At 32.3% G+C, this 23,589-nt stretch overlaps 2 protein-coding genes across 3 annotated transcripts in view; one reads left to right on the forward strand and one right to left on the reverse strand.

The window, feature by feature from the left end:
* Nucleotides 1-444: 444 nt before the first annotated feature.
* LOC133184811 (mesoderm-specific transcript homolog protein-like) lies at nucleotides 445-13,663 on the reverse strand. 2 transcript variants are annotated; one of them, XM_061319888.1, is made up of 12 exons: nucleotides 13,647-13,663; nucleotides 12,410-12,577; nucleotides 12,004-12,083; nucleotides 11,295-11,372; nucleotides 10,721-10,851; nucleotides 8,651-8,706; nucleotides 6,808-6,848; nucleotides 6,448-6,515; nucleotides 2,610-2,711; nucleotides 2,420-2,496; nucleotides 2,026-2,086; nucleotides 445-861 (listed from the first exon to the last, which is right to left on the reverse strand). In XM_061319888.1, exons 2-12 carry the CDS (start codon nucleotides 12,552-12,554, stop codon nucleotides 729-731), a joined length of 972 nt encoding a protein of 323 aa, XP_061175872.1. In that variant the 5' UTR covers nucleotides 12,555-12,577; nucleotides 13,647-13,663; the 3' UTR covers nucleotides 445-728. The 2 variants fall into 2 exon arrangements, with proteins under 2 accessions (XP_061175872.1, XP_061175871.1); XM_061319887.1 differs by having other exon boundaries at nucleotides 13,528-13,661.
* Nucleotides 13,664-13,772: 109 nt separating this feature from the next.
* Nucleotides 13,773-23,589, forward strand: part of LOC133184924 (centrosomal protein of 41 kDa-like) — a 50,278-nt gene continuing 40,461 nt past the window's right edge. Inside the window, exons 1-3 of the mRNA XM_061319991.1 lie at nucleotides 13,773-13,864; nucleotides 13,993-14,056; nucleotides 16,826-16,873. Coding sequence (XP_061175975.1) covers nucleotides 13,826-13,864; nucleotides 13,993-14,056; nucleotides 16,826-16,873 — 151 coding nt within the window. The 5' untranslated portion in view covers nucleotides 13,773-13,825. The remainder of the gene's footprint in view (nucleotides 13,865-13,992; nucleotides 14,057-16,825; nucleotides 16,874-23,589) is intronic.

A 23,589-nucleotide genomic window follows, 5' to 3' on the forward strand; every position in this document is an offset into this window, starting at 1 on the left:
CGTGTCCATGATTTGAACAAAATTTGACCCACTCAAGAATGTCAGTATAAACATGTACATGTGATTTGATAGGAAAAGGAATTAGCTTTTCATTTGAACAATCACCCAGAGCTACTTTATGCCAAGTTTGATTGAACTTGGGCTGGTGGTTCTGGAGAAAAAGATAAAAATGTGAATTTTTATGTGGACAATAAAACCAAAACTGAGAACAGACAAATTTTGATCAGAATAGCTCACCAGGTTGAACATTTTGCTCAGGAGAGCTAAAAAGCAAACACCATGACATCTCATACATATTTATCAAAACTATTAATGGAGGAATGGCACTCTGTTGGGAAATATAGCTCTGAAAGCTTAATTGATTTATCATTAATACATGTGCATCCTCTTTGTTAAATTTTCATTTACGTGTACTACAATGGTTTTTCTAAAATTACAATGTACTACAATAAACTTACTTTAATTATAATTTTACATGTATCTCTATTTTGTTTACAAAAATTATCATTATGGAGAAAATAGAGAGCAAAGAGTTGTCCTTCTTTACAGGAGCTTGGTATGTATTGCTGATTCATACATGTAACAATATACAAGCAAACCCTGTCTGTCAGTGAGTCCTTTATGAATTACATACAAACACAATAATTAACATTTTTTTATCATCTTATCATGTATTTTTGTTGATTTTTGTGAAATAATAAAACCTTCTATATTTATATTGCCTAGTTTCATTTTCCCTTTCCTGACAGTCTTTGATGGAATTCCCTGTATGCCTTAGCAAACTGCTCTGGTGCCTCCCACTGGGGGTAGTGTGAGATGTCAGAGGGCAGCACTGTAATACTGTGTCTGGAGACAGTCTTCCTACAAGGGAAGTTAGGAGAATGAAAGTCAGTTTCAGCCCTAATACACATACTAAATTAATATATAACAATAAATGTGATAAGTCATATTCTTCAACTATGATGGAGAAACAGTCTTCATATTAATCAATAGCATAACGAGCTTGGTGTTACCGTTCATGCAGAAAAGTTCTTGAAGAACCATGGTCATTCTAAAGGAACTTCAAAATTTTCTGGACCACCATGACAATTTAAGTTTCACTGACTCATTAACTTACATCATCTTCACTAGCCAAGTGTCTCTAATCTATTCAACTCCTTACAAACCCTTGGCCTATCAAGCTTTCAATAGTTGGGATAGTTTATATTACATGATCTCAAATCTTACCTTCATTGTCATGCACATAAATGTAGGTTATGTTACAAAAATAAGTAAAAGACAGTTTCCATACTGAACTCTGAGAACTAATTTAAAAGTCTATTAACAGGATATTCACCAATGAAGGATTGACTTAGTTAAAACTATACATCAGTAAAACAAGTTAAACGATGCCACTGTTATTAATAGAATCACCCATCCAGTTATCTTATGGATCATTTTTTATATGCGTATAGAAATCCCCTTAAGCATACAGTAAAACTTGTTTAGTAAAAACACTGATATAGCAGATTTACAGATATGGCGAAGTTTTTCCTGATTTCTGGCAAAATTCTTAATAATTATTTGTAAAAATGTACAGTTAAAATGAACTCCGATATAACGAATTTGCAGATATAGTAATCTTTAACTTTGATTCCCATAGAGTTGAAATAACATATTTTATATGTTATATGTTATATACGGTATTTAATACTTCCCGGAACATACTGAAGGAAAATATGTATATTACGAATTTGTAAATCTCCAGGACTTTGCTATAACTGAGTTTTACTGTTATGTCAAAAACATCCTGTAGGGATATATTGCCAATGACTTCAACTTTGCAAAACATTAATATTCTGCTGAGTTGAACTGCAGCAAGAAAGCCCAATCAAACCCTTTCGGAAAAAAAATGCTGACTTTTGATAGCATGATAGGCCAAGGGTTTGTAAGGAATGAAGTGTATCAGAAACACTAAGCCAGTTTAGGTGAAATTACATGAACATCAAAAGTAATCTGAGAGAAGGAAAGATACTAATTACTTACTTGTAGTGGTCAATAAAAACAGGGGGATTTACTGGATCTGAAGGACCATAAATCATATGGACTGAAAGATGATATATACTAAAACATAACATTATAGAACTGCTGCCATACATAAAAATTGATTTTCATCAGTTATTACTATGTATGTCCAAAGCTGTCTGTGTTTTGTAGTGTATATTTTACAAAGCATAGATCAAGGCAAACGCATATAATTTATGAAATACATGTATTGCCTGTTTTAATGAGTTTTACCTCATTTCTATCTTTTCTTCTTACCAATATTTTATTTAAAGGGAAATAACTCTAAACTTACAGGTACATGTATTAGATATTTATACGGTAGTCAATGTTATTTTTTCATATTGAACAATTCATTAAAAACAACTGCTTTTACCAGGAATAGTTGCTTCCTGTAGACCTCCTACCCATCTGTTTTTGTGTTGGCTTCTCTCTGCAATGTATCCTAAAAGTCTGTATAGAAAACATAAATAAAAACAGCTTTTTTATTTCACAGGGATAAGGAAGGAAAAAAATCACCAAGAAATCTTTCATTGAGAAAAAAATGAAAGTAGGAAAATACTTACTTATAATTTATTCTGTAACCATGGTTATTAGCAATAGCTGCATAAAAATCTCTGAACTCAGATTCTGTGGGTTGTGTATTGACTCCAAATACCTCTCCAAACCTACAAAAGCCATCTTCTTGAAGAAGAATCTTGACAGAATGCAATGTTATATCAACAAAATTATAAAATGTTCTCTCATTTCTCCCTCTCATAACAACCAAATACTCGACCCCGAGATGCATGTAATAAGCAGTCTTAAAATTTCAGTCATTCATAAAATGAATACAGTCAAACCTCTTTATCCAAAACTGGGGCAGAGAAAAAAAAACCTTTGCCATATCCAAAGACTCTAGATAAAGAAAAATAGTTTGGAATTCCAATTCACTTAGACATATCCATCATATTTGTGATATCAATGTTCAAGGTACTGAAGTTCAACTGTATACAGTATGTACTATGACCACTTGAATATTAAAATTAAGAACATGAAAAGGAAAGAAATTTTAATGGCATTTCAAATTCTATGTGTTTTATATATAAATATTCAGAAAACTTTTAGCCAGTGTATAAACTCTGGCCTTTATCAAAAACTGCTTCATGATCCTAGGGCCTAGTGATACATGGTGTGTAAAGGCAACTTCTATAAGCTGATCTTCAAAAAGGAGTGGCCAAATTCCATGTACAAGTAATATACAGCTGAACTTCATATCTCAAACACGGATACCTTGAATACCATGGATTTGTCAAAGTGATTTTGAATTCCGAAGCACTTTTTCCTTACGTACATGTATTTTACCCTCAATATCTCTAACCCTTATATATCTCAAAGTTCCATCAAGTTTCAGATAACATGACTGTACATGTAAAACAATTCAATAAGATACAAAGCTCATCTATTAAGTCACCTTTCAATTTTTTGACAAATGAATTTATGCTATTTAAAGGAAACTAGAAATCTGACCTGTCAGCAAGGGCCCAGCCGAGGGTTAGAAATATAAGGGTGCAGATTAGGGGATGAGAATTTTACTTGATTCCAAAAAATTTCAAAATATATAAAGAATAAGCAACAGCAACTGCTAAATATCCAACAATCTGTAAATAGTATCCTTGTATTTACATAAGGCAGTAAAAAACATCATATCTATAATAACTCAATTAAATGTATATTTAAAGAAGAATGAAGCATGTGTTTTCTAAAATGCCAGCCTTCAGTGAATGCAAATATCACCCAGGCTTGACCTTAACTCCAAAACAAATATCAGTTGCAGACAAACGTGTTAATTAATCTTAAAGTGACAGAAAGATAACCCTCTAAAATATTCTGCAAACCAGCAAGATAATCAAACCCATGGGATTAATTATACTGCTCTCTCAACCTTTTCTTCTTACAATAAGAACTTTTTCAGCAATGATAGAATGAGGTTATTATCTGGATACCTGTTAAAATAATTAGAATTCTTGAATTTACATAAGGCAGAAAAAAAGAAAAAAAAAAGAAAAAAGAAAATAATAATAAAAATGTTATCTTTATCTATATCTTGTTTTTAGAATTCAATGAAATCATAACTCATTGTTAATTTTACCAAAATAAAATATGAACATTATTTAAATCCACATTTCAGAGAATGTAAACATCATTCAGAATTGACCTTAACTTCAAAACAAACTTCATTTGCAGACAGAGGTGTTAATTAATCTCAATGTGGCAGATAAAGATAAATGCTTTGGATTTTCTTCAAGAGGAAAGTTAATTAATCCCAAGAGACTCATTGCAGCCTTTCATAGTTTACAATAGGAACATTCTCAGCAGTTATCTCTCTTTGCCCATTCACTCTTATATAGAGTTAAGGAATACACCCCACCACCCCAGCTCCAAACCGGATGACATAGAAAACCAAACTTAGCATCAAAATATGTCTTACTGCCATTCAACCAACATACCAAATTTGAACTTAATTGGTCAACCCTAAAAAAAGTTATTAGAAAAAAACAGAAAATTTGTGGACGGAAGAATGACAGACGGACAGACAGACAGACAGACAGACAGAGTGATTACTATAGGGCACCCGCATATCCTTGTGGGGCCCTAATTAATTTCAATTCATATTTACTTTTATGCCTCTTTCCCCTCTCTCCCCTTGTTGTTAGTGGATGAATTCAACATGGGGTAAATTGAGCACAGACAAAGTTATCTCCCTTTTAACACACCCTGTGTCTGAGCATCGTCTCAAACCACGGTCCGGAGTCCGCATATAGCTCTCTCCTACCTGTGGCTGCTTGATCACAAAAAGAGTCGTATTCTTGAATATTTATGCCTCTATATTGTGACGTCATGTTCAGCCAATGACAGATTTGTTTCCATCGCAATTGAAATCAACAATTGACATCAACAGTATACAAGAAATGTTTCGTATACTGTGATTGGGTATTGAAAGGTCGCATCAAAGTTCATTATCCGACTATGCTTTACTCACATTGGTCAATATTTTAATGAGCTACAAAATACATGTATTCTCTTCTCATTCAACAACGGCCAGAATGGGAGAGGGTCGTACATTTTGGCCGTGGTTTGCGGCGATGGTGTCTGAGCAGATTTAAAATTGCTTGCAAGTGTGATATATATAAAAAAAAAAACTGAGACCCATATTGTAATGATCAGCTTAAGGAGGTTGGATCCTGCCATCAAAAGTAATGAGAATTTTTTATCAAGTATATTTTTAGAATTTATACACATAGTTGAATTAAAAATCAAAACAAAAAATGGAGGTCAATGCACTTCTTTTGGCGCTACAGAGCATTTAGTTTGACCTTTTTGCACTGTAAAAACGTCTTACACATAATTAAATTCTTAAAGTTTTTCCTCCAATAAATTTATTTAATTCAAACAAATTATGGGAACAAACACCGTCTTTTTTCATCTTGAATAGACACATTAAAATTTATGACAGCGAAAAATTTTTTCAAATTATTCCGCATGTTCAACCTTTTTGCACTCAAAAAATTCATTTTTCTGGCATTAAAAATTTAACAAGCAAAATATTCATTTGAAAGTAATGACATTTTACTGAATTTAAGAAGAATGGTTAAAAGTATCTTATATATTCGGAAGGTAAATTAAAAGTGGGGGTCTGTGATGTTAATTTTTAGATATTACTAAAACAGTGCCAATTTTAAGCTTAAATTAGGACTATTTTTTTTTCTTGATTTTCACAATATATTTGCTATATTTATCAAATATTCTGATAGAATTCATGGCAGTTTATTTAATATATAATTTAGGACCAGTATAAAACAGTTCACTGCACAAAATAACTCTGTGTGCAGACTGCATGTAAAAATAGGAATCCAAACTTATCATGCTTTAAATACTTATAAAGAGAAAAAATGATCATTTTCTTCTAAAAAAAAACCTTCCGCCACAAAATATAGTTCCTCAGGTAATGCTTTTGGTATGGATTTAATCATGGAGTTTTAACTGAATATAGTTGAATTGGCCTTGTAGAATCCAAAATTATTGCAAGAATTAAAACATTAATATGCAGAATTTTTGAAATATAGGTTAAGATAGAAATCTGCTCAAAAGCTCAGGAGTGAACCTCGTTAATTTATATGCTTTCAAGAATATGGGGTTAGAAACTATTGATGTTGCATTTTTTCAGTACCATGGACTTGTTCCTACATGTATTTCTGGATAAAACTTTATTCCCTTCTTGTGGACCCCCAGCCTATGAGTAGTTGCCACATACTGGGTGAAATTAGTTCAATGGCTCAAGAGAAGTCATAAATGTTTACAGATAAGGTAACAGTCAAGCTTTGATCAGGAAAGTTTACTTGAGCTTTAAACAATATATTTTACCCTTTTCTGAAAATTCCATAGAAGGACAGTCTACTTAAGATAGCCCCAAGGTAAGGAACTGTTAGCAACTGAAATGAAATAAAACTACATTTATATGTACTAAGTAAAAATAAGAAAATCTTTTTTATAGATTTAAAAGGACAAGAGCACATGAATAAAATGGTACAGAAAACTCCACAAGAATACAAAACTAAAACAATTTTCTATCACTTGATCATTTAACATTTAACCCATTTTTTCATGTTCTTTACATAATCAGATACACATGTACCTGTTTAATGGGGAATTTAATTGAATCATATTCACTACATGTACAATTCTGCAGCTGATTACATATTTTTTACTGTAAAAAAAACTCACTTTTTGTAAAGGTCTTGGAAAATTTGTTTCTGGGAAAACGCCTAAAATTTGAATTACAATGTAATTTAAATATTAAATAAAACTATGTGGTCTTACAAATTTAAACACATATGAGGGCTGATCAAAAAGTTCGCAAACTAATCTCTATATTTACTAAACCACAATTCAGATCAGAATGAAATTTGGCACACATATACCGTAAATCTGGAAATTTTTACTGTAGATAAATTTTTAGCAAATTTGTGTGTGCATTGCATTCGCAAAAATATTTTTCTTAAAAATAAATCAACAACAATAAATGTAAACAAAAAGTTTGCTGGTATCTTTTAAATTATTTCTCCAAGAAAGAGAGGCCACTTTTATATATATTACATAATTCAATATTAATTAGACGTTTTTCTCTTCTTATACCCGGTAGAGAATGTTTTTATTTGAAGGTTAGTTAAAGCTGACATCGTTTTATGTACATGCGTGATTTAATAAAATGTTATGACAACTTTAAACAGTTTAGATGTTTTATTGCTTTTAATACTTTTATCTGATTATTGAACGTTGCAATCGTTTAATATTGTATGTACATGCGTAATTTATTGTATGGATATATGCGTAATTTATAATCTGATTATTAAACGTTGGCATCGCTTATTATTGTATACGTACGAGTACATGCGTGATTTATTGTATGTACCTGCATTACATATAGACTGTTTTGAAAATTTTAAGCACTTTTCAATTGAACACCAATGGCAATTCGCAAAATTTTGAAACGTAAAAATTAATCAACAGCTTTTTGACCCAGATTCACAAAAATAAATTGACATAAAAATTTCCAGATTTACGGTAGTCATTCACATGTTCTAAAAATAGCAGATGTTATATAATGTTTTGCTTCATTTTTGTGACGTCACAATGTGAAATTGACCTCAATATGTAGGTGACTTGTGACAAAAAATGGTTGACTCAGTCGTACTCGAGCAACGAAAGGCTGTAAAGTTTAATGTATATCTCGGAATTTTCTTTGCAGTAGAATATGATAATTTTTACAAGGTTTATGAAGACAAAAGACTTACCAGAAGTTCAATCATTGACTGGATTGATTGTTTTAGTGAAGGCAGGAAGATGGTTAGAAATGATGTTTGTTCTGTTGCCCAATGAAAGCAAGCCAGTAAAAAGATGTGTCCTTAGTTGAGTAACTTGTTTTGAAAGATCGCCAAGTTACAATTAGAAAAATAGTGAAATATCTGAACAATAATATAATTATTAAATCCCTAAGATATTGTTTACTTTAGACTTTAAACATATGAGACAGGGAAAAAAGAAGGCGCCTATACTTTTTCCACATTGGATAAATGATGCTCCCAAGACAGAGGACTCACGTTGTGATGGTCACCATGCTAATTCTGGGAAAGGATATCCATATCCACCCATCCTGTTGCCGAGATTTGGCCATTTCTGACAGATGTTCTGTTCTTGTTATAAAGAATAACTTGCATGGTAAGAAATATAAGACTCGGAAAAAACTTTTAGCTTCTGTGAACAGACCACTAGGGAGAATGTCATGTGACCGCCTGGATCACGTGATTCGTACATGGGCAGAACAATGGCAGATGTGCATTAAAATCGGAGAGGACTACTTTAAAAAATAATGAACACTGAAACCTCATTTTATTTCTTTTAAGGAAGCAATTCAATTAATTTGCGAACTTTTTGATTACCCCTTGTAGTTTTAAAATCTTTTTCTTTTGAGAAAAAAGACAAATGAATGTGCACAAACATTATCTTGAAATATAGAAGTAAATTACCATTTAATTTTTGACAATTCATCTTTAACCTTCAATCTTACCTCCATTACTTAAACAAAGGGAGAGAACTTTCAAATCAGTCTTTTTCATATTAAATCTGCAAAGAAGGAACATTAAATTAAGTCATTACATGTAAGTAATTACTTTTACTTTTCTCTGATTTATTTTGTATCTTAGAAACATTAATAATGAATAATCCTCATTAAAAATAACAAGAGGCCCAAGGGCCTTATCGGTCACCTGAGTATAATACAACAATTTAGAAGTTAAATACACTGATAGATGAAGCTTTGTTGCCCTAAAGCAAGAGAAGTAGGAAGATCAGGATCAACAAAATAATTAGTCTAGTATTCAGTATCAAGTCATAAATTAAGTTCTAATCTGTCCCCCACTTAACACTATCACCATGCAGACTATTAAAAAACTATTAGTAAGACCTCTAGCATTGACCTCTCTTATGGTCTTTGAGGAACTTTTAATAAGATAAGTTATTTTTGTCTCATTTTTATTTATCTATTACTTACAGGTCTACCTGATTATTAAAACTAAGAAAGTACTTTTTGAATTATACGATAAACATTCTTGCATAATTATCTTATTCTATTAACCTTTCAAATACATTATTTACAGTGATTAATTATCAAAGGTGAATGGAAAGGGGGGGATAACTTCTCTCAATAGAATACAAATTAATAGAGCCCTGCCCAGGACCAGAATGCTTAGACAAATGGTCCAGATGTTCAAAAATCTGGTAGAAATAAGCTTACTTATATCATTTAAACTATTACTCAGTTTGCTTCTGATATGCCTAGAAGCAGAGAAGAATTTCACAGGTACAATGCATTTTCACTACAGATTCAACAAAGCCTTACCCTAACACCAGAACCCATGACCAAGGGTCAAGAAATTTACAAATTTGGAAGAGTTACCCGCATCATCATAACTATGGACTTCAAAGAATTAACACTTTTCCACTATATTATCAAAAGCCCCCCCCCCCCTTCTCGTTATGCCAGAACCCCTGACCCTAGGACCACAAGATTTAAAAATTCTGTTCAAAGCTCCCATTTTCATCATAGCTAGGCAATTTATTTATCAGCTCAACACTAAGGAGCAGACAGGATTAATTAATGATTAATTAATAGAATTAATGCTTTTCACTACATAATCAATAGAGCCCCCCCCCCCCCCCCTTCCTCAAGAACCCCAAAAACTGAGGCCATATGTTTAAAAATTTTGGAAGAGGCATCCTTGCCTATCATAATCATGCACTTAGTTTGTTTAAATAATCTCCAGTAGCAGACAAGAAGATTTTCAAAGAATCAATGCATTTTCACTATATAATCAATAGAGCCCCGTCCTAACACCAGAACCCCTGACCCTGGGGCCATGAAATTCACAATTTTGGAAGAGGTACTCTTGCTCATCACAACTATGTACTTAGTTACTTTATTAAATATCCAGGAGCAGAGAAGAAGATTTTCAAAGAATTAATGCATTTTCACTATATAATCAATAGAGCCCCGTCCTAACACCAGAACCCCTGACCCTTGGGCCATGAATTTCACAATTTTGGAAGAGGCACTCTTGCTCTTCATAACTATGTACTTAGTTACTTTATTTAATACCCAGGAGCAGAGAAGAAGATTTTCAAAGAAATAATGCACTTTCACTATATGATCTATATAGCCCCACCCTGGGGCCAGAACCCCTGACCCTGGGGCCATGAATTTCACAATTTTGGTAGAGGGCTCAATGCTTATTACAATCATGCCAACAGTTTGACTGCTTGATGTCCAGGAGTAAAGAAGAAGATTTTTAAAGATTGCATTATTTTTGGTGGTTTTAGCCCCACCCCTCAGGCCCCAGGGGGGCAGGGACCATGAAATTCAAAATGTTTGTTCCCCTTCACCCATAGATGCTATATGCCAAATTTGGTTGAAATTGGTTAAGCGGTTTCAGAGAAGAAGCTAAAAATGTTCAAATGTTAATGCACGACGCACGCTGACGGACAAGAACGGATAGCAATAGGTCACCTGAGTGACTCAGGTGACCTAAAAATAGATGATCACAAAAGCTTTTATGATAGCAAATTTAGAAATAAATAGGACCTTGCTAGCAACTCCAAGGCCACTGTGTCCCCATAGTCATGTGACAAAAGATGAATCTGTGTTATTTTCAGCTTTTTCAGTAAAGCCTCTGCAATATCAGCTTGTTCCATGATAGAGTAGTCATGATCTGACTGCAAAATAAAGAAAACTGAGTACATACCAACAAAAAACGCACAGGCATGAACTTTGTTTACTAGTTTGTTCTTTTTCTGAAAAGTTATTTTTCCAGCACCACTATTTATTGAGGATCACTGGATGCTGTTTTGATGGCTTTTATCATATTTTGTTCAACTTGACTGTGTGTCAGAAGGATTGGACACACATTTCATTAAGTAGTTCTGTTGCATGGGAAGTGTGGACAAATAGTATAGAGAGGCGAATGTCACCCGCCTTACAAGCAGTAGTAAATCCAAGGTTCTGTACATGTACAAGTATTCTTTGTAATTATGGTCTAGACTAATATGTATCTATAATCAGAAACCAAATCAATCATCTTACTTTACTATATTACTCCTAGCTATGTAAAATGACATTTTTTTCACCTATTGGTAATTTTTCTATAGGTAGACTTTACCGGTTTATCACTGAGTCCAAATCCAATCATATCAAACAGAATCACTTCACTGTGTTGTTTCTTTAAGTCTGGAAGCACCTGCAAAATGTAAAAACTCTTCTTGTACATTTAAATATTGAAAAAGAATTGTGATTGAATTGTAATTCAGCTTCTCTACAATATTGTAGCAGGATATTGTAAAGCAGGAGAATAACTGGTCTTATTTTAATTTTATAGACATGTGTACACATCAACAAACGTTAGACAGTAACGAATAGTCAATGGATGTTATGTTATATTCGGAGTGAAATAATATGCCTCCTTCAGGATATGTATCATATAGTTTTGTAATGATATGGATATTTTTGATATGAATGTAAGAAATCCATGGATTGTCATATGTTATGGAAAAACATGAATGTACAAAATGTATCATTACATGTAATTTACATGTACCTTATTTAATGACAAAGACCAACCTTAATCCAGTTGGGAATGTAAGTAGGAAATCCATGTGATGTCACACTGATGTAATAGTTAATTAAATTGACAGACAAACCTTGATCAAGGTGTGACTGTACGTATGAAATCCATGTGATATATCATACTGATATAATAGTTAAAGTGACAGACAAATCTTGATCCAGTCATGACTGGATGTAGATAATCCATGGATTGTCATGTAATGGAAGTACATTTATTACCTTAGCTCACAGACAGACAGACAAACCTTGATCCAGTCATGACTGGATGTAGGAAATCCATGGATTGTCAGAAGCACTCTGCCATCTTTATTACTCCCTTTTTCCACTGAAATGAAAACAATAAAAAACAATAATTTAATTTGCATGTTTTATAAACTCTAACAGTGTTCTGTCCTGGTCTCTGTCAGACCTACTAAAGAAAAATGTCATGTTAACATTAAGGTAATCTGTTTCAAACAATTAATTGTAGGTCTTCCTTTACTAAAAAGAGAGAGACAGTATTTATAATACTGTTACATCCTTGATATCATACCAATGCACACAACCTTGTTTAAGCAATTAACCTAAAAATGTTTCAGGAGTATAATCTCAGTAGTGACCAGTAAAGTTATGATTTATTTTATATATTGCTATGTAAAAATCAAGACAAACCCCTGTAGAAGATTTTGAATGTCCGGAATTTGAAGAAGTTGCCTCCATTTTTCCAGGATGTCAGGGCTGGGGTAAGAGGAGGGATAGGATAATTTACATACACAACAGCCAAGATACACACACCAACAGCTATGTACACCCACATACCTCCGGTCTATATATAACCACCTACAATTTCAAAACTAAAATTTTTCATTAACATTTTAAAGTGAATTTCTCAAAGAAATAGGCAGGTCACTTTATATAAGAGTATATGTAATCTAACTGTTGAGATTTTCTCATTGTTTCACATCTTTTACTCAAGCATTGCATTTCTTTATGTTGATTCATTTGAACTACAGCATCATATGCCATGGAATTAGTTTATAAATAGATTTCAAATGCTGAAAAGGGGAAAACATCATGTACTGCTTAATTAAAGTCTGCTGGGTAATAATTAATTAACAGCTTCACCTGGATGACACCACCATCATCTCAAAGCTATAATGGTGAAAACAAAAGACTGTACATTTCCTGATACATGTAGCTGCCGTACCGTATGATGTTAAAGCAATTTTCATTTAATTATCTGTCAACAAAAGCTTTGCCAAACGTTATTAATTTGCCCTGCAAAAGATAGTACCACAGTTATCGTGAAAGGGCTAAATGCAGGATATAAAGGGAGAAGAATACATTCAACTTTCAATAAGGGCCTACGTACTGATAATTATTATGTTACTAATAGCATATACTTTGTTAATTATTATGATCATGAACACAAATAAAATATCTTGTAAAGTCTTCTAAAACTTCTATATAAAAGCTAAAACTTAATTTAATGTTAACATTAACATTATTAATTTTCATTTTAGAATTACATGATTGTATCGAATAACAGCTACTCACCCAGGTTACCATTTTATCATGCTCTGTGCAATAGACTTTTTAATTTAACAAAATTGAAAGACCCCTCCCCCTTTTAAAAAACAACAACAGAACCCCCTGTGAAAATAATTGCATTAACGTTCTGCATCTGAAAAATACCGTTATTCTTTAAGACAATTTTAAGTAAAATATATTACAATATTTAGGCCTATACAGAGCTATATACACAAAAATTTTACATTTGTAAGTTTTACCTCAAACCTTTCAAATCTGCATCAATATTCATGCAATGTATTTGGGAAATCAACACGTCGTTCATAGACGCATGACATATATGCATCTACTATGATGTAATAGAATGTATAGGCTCTACCCTTGATGATCATTCTAGTTCTTCACCCAATCTTGGCCAATGATCAGCCTAGTTTGTCACACCTCCAAAATGTAAACAAATCCCATACTGCAATTCACCGGATTTAAAGATCCCGCGAACCTGTTGACGCAAGCTCAAACAGCAATCTCGCGGGGTGACGGAAGCAAACAATTTTCAAGATGTCAGCCGTCAGCACAGCGAAGCCGAAGAAAGCTGATGTTTGTATTATAATCTTCTTTGCCAAAAACTCTTTCTCGTATTTGGAAAATTGGCGTTGAAGGAGCATAAAAACAGAATATATTTTGCCCGTATTTATGTCTAAAAACTGTTTTCTATTGTATTTCAGCCACTTTCAAAGAAAACACCAGAAAACCCAAAATATGCCCACATTAGGCATACAATCGACACAGGTCAGAATCTATTTTTAAAAATCACGCAGAAGTTTAAGATTTTTGCTTGAAATTGCTGTTAACACGTCTGAAAGAAAGGAAATTGTTATTGGTAAATAATGGACTTCCGAATTTCCTCAGCTAATTCAAGCTATATAGCTGAATCAATAGATCGTGCTGGACCTGAATAATATGAATGTGAATACCTTAATGTTCCCTGGCCAGTGTTGCATAATATACTTTCTGATCTTTTGATTGCTTCAGTTATGAGTATTAAGTTAAACATTAAAAACAATAAAAGGAAAAGCTAAGATATGCGTATGAACTTAAATTCTCTGGTGTTATATCAGTTGTTATGCTCATAAAGACAGGACTGTCAAATGTCATTGCTACTCCTACAAGTAAGAGCCTCGGTTAACGTCCCTACGCTCCTTATATACCTCATACTCTTATATCCGAAGGCCATTTTCTAACGAGCTCGTTCCCCCTGAGATTTTGGGTGGAACATATTATGTGTGAAATAAACTGTAAATAAGTAATTCTCAGGAACCTACATGTTTGCATGAGGTATAAGAGTCACAAGAAATCTTAAAATCCACATTATTCAGTATGCATCATTGTTCCTTAATCAAAATTGTCAATATTTCAATTTGTCACCAGAATTACTTTCGATTTGACTTCATGTTAATTTTGTGGATTGCTAGACAGAAAACAAAAATTTCAGTTATGTCATAGCGGAAAACTAATTTCATTTCGTCAGATTTTCTGCATTATTTCCTTTCCCGAATTTCAAACAGATGACTTGTTTTAATTTCTGCCTTGATTTTAAAAATAATGGATTTAACGCTAATATGAGAGATAAACATTGTTTTATGTGTAAGTTTCAATCGCAAATAGTGAATATTTTATTGTTTGTGTCATTCTTTAATGTTTAAAGCCTGAATTTTTAATTAAACAATATATTTCCACTTGGAAAGAATTTTTACAATGGATGCTAGAGGTTACGCGGCGCCAAGTCAAAAGTATCTCGCTATGAACCTCTAGCATGCTGGAGTAATGTCTTTGCCTAAGTTACATGTAATCATGCCTCCAGTGAAAATAACAATGACTTTGATTTCATTCAGCAGGGAACTACCTAAGGAGTTGACAACTAAAATCTCTAATCATACATAAACTAAACAAAATGATAAATGATCGTAGGGAAGATAGGGTTTTATGGCTTAATAATTGTATAGTGAATAAAATGTATGTCTGACATGTCAACTAAAACTTCTTGAGAAAGGAGCAGTGATACAATAAACCACATTATTTATCGCAATATGCCATTAAATATTGCATGTATCCCAATATAATTTTTTGGGTGATATTCACCCATATTATTTTATAATTTTAACCCAAATCTTAAGTTAAACAAAGAAAAAATAAGTCCTTTTTTTTTTGCTGTACTTGTTTTAATATTACTACACATGTGTCAATTTGCATATTGTCATCACATAAAATTGATATTTTTGATATTTCAATATATCGTCCCAGCCCTATCAAATACGTTGAATCAGAAGGATTCTTTCAAATTGTTATTTTGCTATATGTTTAAAAAAACATATATCACTATGTTTCTTAGCAATTAAATTGTTGCTGTTAGGTATGTATATGTGCATGTGGGATATCTAAAATGTACAGTATTATAGACCTGCTTGACATTGTATAAATCCTGCTCTAATGAGATTAGTTTTGATTATCACTGTTAAAAAAAAAATATATATATATATATATATTAATTATAATAACAAATGTTTTTTAATTTATATTACTAAACATTTAAGGGGTAAGTGTATGTCTGGAACTGATATTATGGCCTGAACCAAACTATTTACCGGTACATAGGCCAGAACCTTAAGTTTATTATAGTCTGAAACCAATATTTTTAGCATTCAGACCAGACATTAAATTACTCAGATACAAAATTATGCAACACTGGCACATTAGCTCAGTCAGTACAGCACTTGCTCTGTAGTCAGAAGGTTTGTGGTTCAGGACCAGACTGCAACACACCTAAGGTGAGAAAAGATTGGTAGTAACTGTTTTTTTTTCCCCCAAGTGCTTGGCATTATTGAAGTGAAAGTTCGGGTCTTTTGTTTAGGATGAGACCTTTTAAAAAAAACTGAGACCCCATGACGGGACAGGTGTAATTGGCATGCTAAATTTCCTCCACTGTTCAATGCAACTGTGTGCCAAGAAAAATTTCTTGATTTGAAGCCATGCATTTTCAACATGAGGAAGAATTTTTTTTCATTGACATTTTAAGTTTCCTCACCATGCCACACTTTATGCCATATGTGCAGTAATTTGTAGATTTCTTACAAGAAATTATGTTTTACAGATTTTTTTTTTTTTTTGGAGGGGGGTGGGGGTGGGATGGGGGTCAGAAAATACCAATGAAACGTTTTCCTGTAGCTGCTACTAAAAGTAAGATATATATTTTTGAAGGAAAGTTGGTGCGCTGACTAGCTTTCAAGAAAGAATTGCCATATACTGTATATTTGTTGTAGAAACACTGACATGTAAGGTACCCGAGACAGGAAGATAAAAATAAATTGAAGAGAAGGAAGTCATATTTTTAGTCATCAAATCAAATGTCTGAATAATTTTATTTTCAACCATGACTGTAAAACTTTAACATAAGCAAGGCTTCCAAGCCTTTCATTTACATCTTAAAGAAGGAGAAATAATGTGTCTTTCAAGTGGATATTAGTTCATTATGACAGTTCAAGTATTGTTTTTGTTTTACAGGTTCAAGTGTCACAAGGTATATGGAGAAAATAGAAGATATTAGAAAAAGTAAGTAAACTGAATAAGCAGGGGGTGTAGTATTTTCATATTCTGGAAGGTGCTTCATTTTAATCATGTCTTGTAATAAAATTAGCATTTTAATAAACCATGCCCCTGCATGGTTATATGTTACCACATTCTGTGATAGCAAGATGTGCAAGAGAGACAATTTATGTCACAACATATTAATTACCGTATACGCAATCAAAATTATACAGGCACATCCATCATGTCCATATTTATAAAGATAATGTTAAGCAATTAAAATTACATAAATGCTTACATGGGTAAATATACATGTATGAAGAAAAACAGAAAGAATTAACAAGAGGTGGTGCTAAAGGGCATTAATTAATTGTTCCACTTTTCTTGTAATGTAGCAATATTCCAATGTTACATACCAGCATATATATGTATATATATATATATATATATCAGGGATGGGGTAATCGTAATCGAGTAATCGTAATCGATTGTAATCATTACTTTTTTTCAAGTAATCGACAGTAATCTGTAATTGAAGAGATTTTCGATTACTTGTAATCGTAATATAATCAATCACAGCTAAAATATTCAATGTAATTATGATTACTTTTTCAGTTACTTTCGATTATTTTATACATAAATGGATGTTATTTTGGCGAATTATTTCCATTCAGTCACACATAAATATCAAATATAAACCACCTAGTGTAATGTTTGGATTTCCTAACTTTTATTATAACCATAAGTTTAAAAATGTTCTCAATAAAATTTGCATTATAGACCTATTGGTCTAGTATTAAATAATTCAGAAGTGTATTTCAACAAAATTATTAATAAAATACACAGATTTTTCGTGTGCATTTTACATTTGACCCACTGTCCTCTTGCTGCATGTCCTTTTTCATATTTCAGATGTTGAAAAAAATTGGTCTTGTAATAGAAAATTATAAATAGCAAAAACAGATTTAAGTGCTGTATTAAATATAAATAATTTGGTAAATAAAATACATTTTCTTGAAAAAAAAAAAAATGGAAATACTTATTCATATCTGAAAATGTTTAAATAACTTCAAACTTGTGTTTTAGTAACTTTAAAATTTGCAAAATCATTCTCATGTTTTCAATCAAAATTGTAAGGTTGCTTTCATATCAGTGAGAGGTTATAAGTGTCTGTAAGAGAGGGAGTAAGTGTCACTGTGTTTGCTTATCTTGATTGGCTAATTAATTAACCAAGACATCCCTGATTTGCAGATAATGAGTTGTGAACTGTGAACTATCTTTAAACAATTTTAAATAGCTATCAAAACACTTATTTCAATACAGAATAATATGTGCTATTAGTTAAATTACTTAAAGACACATTTAATTTACATTTTTATTACTAAGAGATCTAATTTACTTATTTTTTTGGAAAAAGACACGTACAGGAATGTTTAATGTGTACTGTCAACATACAGGCAGCCAAAATACTTCTAATGAAGTAAATCACAATAAATATCAAATAATTTTTGCAACAAGTCAATAAATATGGAGGACTGGTTCAGATCCAAGGTTGAAAGGAATAATCAATTCCTTGGCATATTTTATTGTAGGAATCACATCTCCACTTCCCATGGTAGAGAGAATCCCTCATTTGGGCATTTAGTGAGAATGTTACTTATGTTAGCCAGAATAAAACCTTAAAAGAATCTGCACTGAAACTGCAGGAACACATTCAAACTTCAGTAGATAAAATCAACATTTACCATTTAAATATTGCTTGATATTTGAAGGGATAAAAAGTTGAAAGTAATCGATTATTAATTGATTACATCTTCCAAAGTAATCGATTACAGGACAAAAATTAGTGTAATCGATTACTAATCGATTACACAAAATTCCTCTAAGTAATCGATTATTAATCGATTACATTTTTCAGTAATCATGCCCATCCCTGATATATATATATATATATATATATATATATATATATATATATATATATATATATGACATATGGCTTTAGGAGACCAAGGAGGATATATTTTCTGGCTTAGGGAGACCACTGGATTAAGGCGACCTTTTTCGGTCTCCCTATTATTTTGACCTCATCAGTATTGCAAATTTCTTTTTATAGATAAATAAACAGTCTGCCATTAAATATTATTAATCTTTAACTCTGTTATTTAACATTCAAAAGTTGTCTAATTTCTATCATCTTCCCTAAAAAAGAAAAGAATTTATAACCTACGTATAATTTCAAAGGATAATTTTTCTGCATTTTGGAGACCATGAAAAACATGCAATTAAACAAAAAATCTAGCATATATATTTTTTCCGCTTTTGATTTGTTCAAATGAGTGTTTCTTTAACTTAGTTTTCCATGTTTTATGTTAAAAACCTAAAAAGGAAAAATATTGTAAATTTATGAACCATGTTTTGAATTCTTAGCAAGTGCTTTCCGTCATTTGTTCCGAATGCCATCGGAATGCCCCTTCAGTTTTCAGAAAATGACCTCTGAACACCATGGATGTTGAGAAATTTGGGTAAGTAACTAAAATGATACAGTAATAAGTTGTAATTAAGAATACACAAGACAAACATTCGTTTGGTTTTTTTGTTGTTTTTTTTTTTTTTTTTTGCCTAGTAATTTAGCTTTCAAGAGAAAAAGTATGATTTTAAATAATCGTTAGACTATAGTTCGGTATATAAAATCCTGAAGGAAATTCGAAATAAAGTTAAATGATAGGCCCCTATATTTTTTTAATTCTTTTATGCAAGTCCACAAACAAATTAAATATTTAAAGATTAGGCCGAACGTTGAAAAAATAGTCTCGCAAGTTGACGCAGCTATTTCGAGCTTAAAAATTTAAATTAAACTTTCTGTAAACATCATGCAGGACATGTTCATCATGATATAGTATAAATGAAACAGACCCTGTAAGAAAAAAATAGCTGTAATTTAATAATTGTTTATTAATATAATGTGGTCCTCTGCTAATAGAATATATATGCTGTAAAAAAAATCTGAATCAGGGTGAAGCAGATTTGATACAATACATGGCTGAAGGAAGGGGGGGGGGCAGGCCCCCTGTAATTTTGCTGAAATTTAGGTATACTATAGAAAACATTGCTCCTTTATGCTTGGGCCCCCTCAATAATAACCTCTGATGATCTATTTTTCTTTTGCTTTTGGGCCCCCTCAATAATAACCTCTGATAATGTATTTTTCTTTTGCTTATTAAAATTTTTTTTGGTTTGTAGCCTCCCCCAACCTGAAACTGAAAAATGTTGTTTGGTTGTGCTCACCCCCCCCCCCTCCAACTAAATTACGTACGGGCCTATTCTCCATCCCTGAGGTTTTCTTTCACCAAAGAAAGATGAATTGGTAACAGTTCAGATATATATAGCAATATTTACGGAAGGGAATATTCTCGTTTAATTATGAAGATGTGACAGTAACTCAGTCAAAGCCACAGTGAGTGTAACATTTATTTAATATTATTGTTAATGTTTACAAATAGTGAAATACTGATACTGTGAAATTTTAATGGATATATAGAAAATATAAAAGTACAAACATTTATTGTAAATCACATACATGAAAAGCTTCTTTTTTTAAGCAATTGGAAATTCTTCATTTTTTCATGAAATTATTTTATTTCGTATGTATGATAATTTATTTCGTATTTTAATTCTGTCAACAAATCATTGTCGCAGCCTAGTTCCCTTCATTATTTTCAGCAGTTCAGTGACAGAGATAAAATAATCATTTGAGGTTTATATCCCCCCCCCCCTCCCCACCAAATGAAACTGAAAAATGTTTGGTTTTGGTCCCCTTCAACTGAAATTGATTCCTACTTACCATGCTTACAGGCTTAACTATGAAGATGTGACAGGGAGTGTAATAACAATAATTTTTCAGACGGATACATATTAAGCTGATATACGTATCAAATTTTAATGGATAGATAGAAATTAATAAACAATTACAACCATTTATTATAAACTACATAAAGATAATTTTTCAAGCAATTTGAAATTCTTCATTTTTTATGATAATATTTTATTTCGTATATATGTTTATAGGTTTATTCGTATCAACAAATCTGTGTACGAGTTAATAACGCAGCCTGGTTCCCTGCATTTTCAGTGAACCACAGAGAACCAGAATAAGATTGTAGGGAAACAAGCCTTGTTGTTACAAGGTTTGAGGTTTGTTTATTTTATATTTTAATTTACACTTTTAAAAATTATTATTATTATGCAAAAATCTGTGTGCAGATGAATATTTACATTTTAATGTTATAAGTCGTTTTGTGGTTCATATTTGCGGTGACTGTCCCACGTGTGTTTACCTGTTTACATTCACCTACTGACCTAGAGTCTTCAAAATATACCTTCTGTAATCATGACTGTTGTAATCTTGTTTTTATGTTAGTTTACCATATGTAACTTGACTGTTGTATAGATTTATAGCGATCACAGCAAGCTTTTAATATTTAGGTGAAGAGAAATTTCAGACTATCAATCACAGGCACTTGTTTCATATACGGTGCACCCCTACTTATTTTTACCACAAGGTATCTAACTCAATTTCAGGCACCCCCGCTTCAAGCTCGTATTTTGTTCATGTATCATTATCAATCATTAACCTACTTTAAAATGACATCGTTCGCTTCAAGAGACTTTTTTCTTGTCAAATAAATCGTTTCAGACATCTCTGGTCGAGTCTCTTTATTGTAAAGCACTCATTTATTCCACGAAAATTACCTCGATACATTTTAAGACTTTAGATTGGATACAACTTCCAGTTGGGGGTAGAATAAAACCAGAGACTTCAGAGTATTCCATTCCGAGGTCTCTGGTTTTATCCTTCATTTATAACCCCAACCGCATTTTTGTATCGAAAATTACCTTGATACATTTTAAGACTTTAGATGGGATACAAATTTCATTTTTTTTCACAGGTCACGAGGTTTCAACTTAAAAAATAAAAATTCTCACCGTTAAGATATGTTGGAAATTTTAGCTTGATGTGTTGATAATTTGCCAAATTATTATGTAATATAGGGGACTTTATATGATCACCCGGCGCTGTCGCTTTAGTTCAGTCTTCACAACAATTCTTTTTCAGCACATGCCCTTCGGGCATGTAGACCTATCATTTTTACCCAGCCCATTCAAATTTGTACATGTCCTACTCAAAATTCTTACATTTACCAGTATTGTGCAACAAAAAAAACCCATTAGGTATAAAGGTTTTATATTAATTTTTTCAGCGTCGTAAACCAACCATGGCCTGTGATTGCCATTTTCTAAAGCGTTTTTGTTCATAAATAACTTTTGAGTTGCATGCTGGTCATTTGTTGGCCGGTTTAGCTGAACTGAATTTCAGAAATGGGATCATGACTGTAGTGCCACAGTATGTGGCATGGATGAACATCTCGTAATTTAGCAAGCAACTTCGAGAAAACAAATAGGTTAAACTAAACACTTCAATGATTAGATTGACAATCATTTGACAGGTCGTATCGAGAATGTAGACAGGCAATCCATCGACATTACATATAGCAACGTTTAAGCGAATAATGGGGGTAGGACAGAGTAAATGGCAAGTAAAGATCGTACAATGAAAGAAGATTCACATATGCCCTCTTCGGACATGTAATTTGGCAATTTTTACATGCCCGGCTGCAAATTTAACAGGTCCCTGGCATTGGACTCCCGGGTTATTTGGAAGACTGTTAGTTTAGTTTCATGAGGTCCGACAACATTGATTCTCAATGTCTGCTCCCTCTACCCCATACACTTATCTTGATAAAATTACATAAATTATATTATTAATTATATAAATTGATATAAATTATATAAACAGGTCTTGTTTATATAATTTTACAATGTCATAAACAGCTGCTTAAGTGCATATAATATTGTACTAAATGGATTTATATATAGGATTAGGGAAAGATCCTCACTTGATTATGGCAGCATATTTAGCCCGTAGGAGTTTATTATCTACCACACATGATCAATGTCACTTTTGGATGTGAATGACTTTTGACACCCTAACTTCAGTTCAAATCAACGTTAACTTTATGTGACGTCTCTCTGAATCTTTTTTGGCATGTAACTTGGGTAAAAACAATTAAGTACTCTTGATGCATTTGATTTCTCTTAGCCCGTTTAAACATATCCAAGGTCTATACCAGTTTTTGCAGGGGCGAAACTATGTAGGAGTTGGAGAAACCCATCCCCTTTTTGACGTATTTGGTTTTCGAGGGGTGAAAATTTTCAATATTACACTCAACTACATGCAATATTGATTATATTATACTGAATGTTTTATACAAATACAAATAATAGTGAACCTTGAGCGCATAAATCTGCGCAGTCACTATTTTTTGGAATATCACCCGTCGTCAAGCAATGTTGACTGTTGTGACACTGGGCGTGGCTTCATTATTCAGCGGATAATAGTGCTTTTTAACAAATGTTTCTTGACGAATCAGATTAATTCATCTAATATACCTGAAAGTACAATATTAATTAATTGTCATCATTTTCCTATATTAGCATTTTTACTGGTAATGGTTTTGAAATGATAGGAACATGCACTGTTCAAAAAGTCTTAAAATGTTGTTTTGGATCAATTTCTTTGTTAAATTACTGTGTTGAACTAAGGCAGGTCAATTAAAGTAACATGATCCTATAGATTCCATGTACATTTAGTACTGTAAAGTAGACAAATTTATTGTTCT

This window comes from Saccostrea echinata, unplaced genomic scaffold (assembly GCF_033153115.1).
Source record: "Saccostrea echinata isolate AGI-Se365-2 ecotype Australia unplaced genomic scaffold, CSIRO_AGI_Sech_v1 ptg000011l, whole genome shotgun sequence".
Taxonomy (NCBI): domain Eukaryota; kingdom Metazoa; phylum Mollusca; class Bivalvia; order Ostreida; family Ostreidae; genus Saccostrea; species Saccostrea echinata.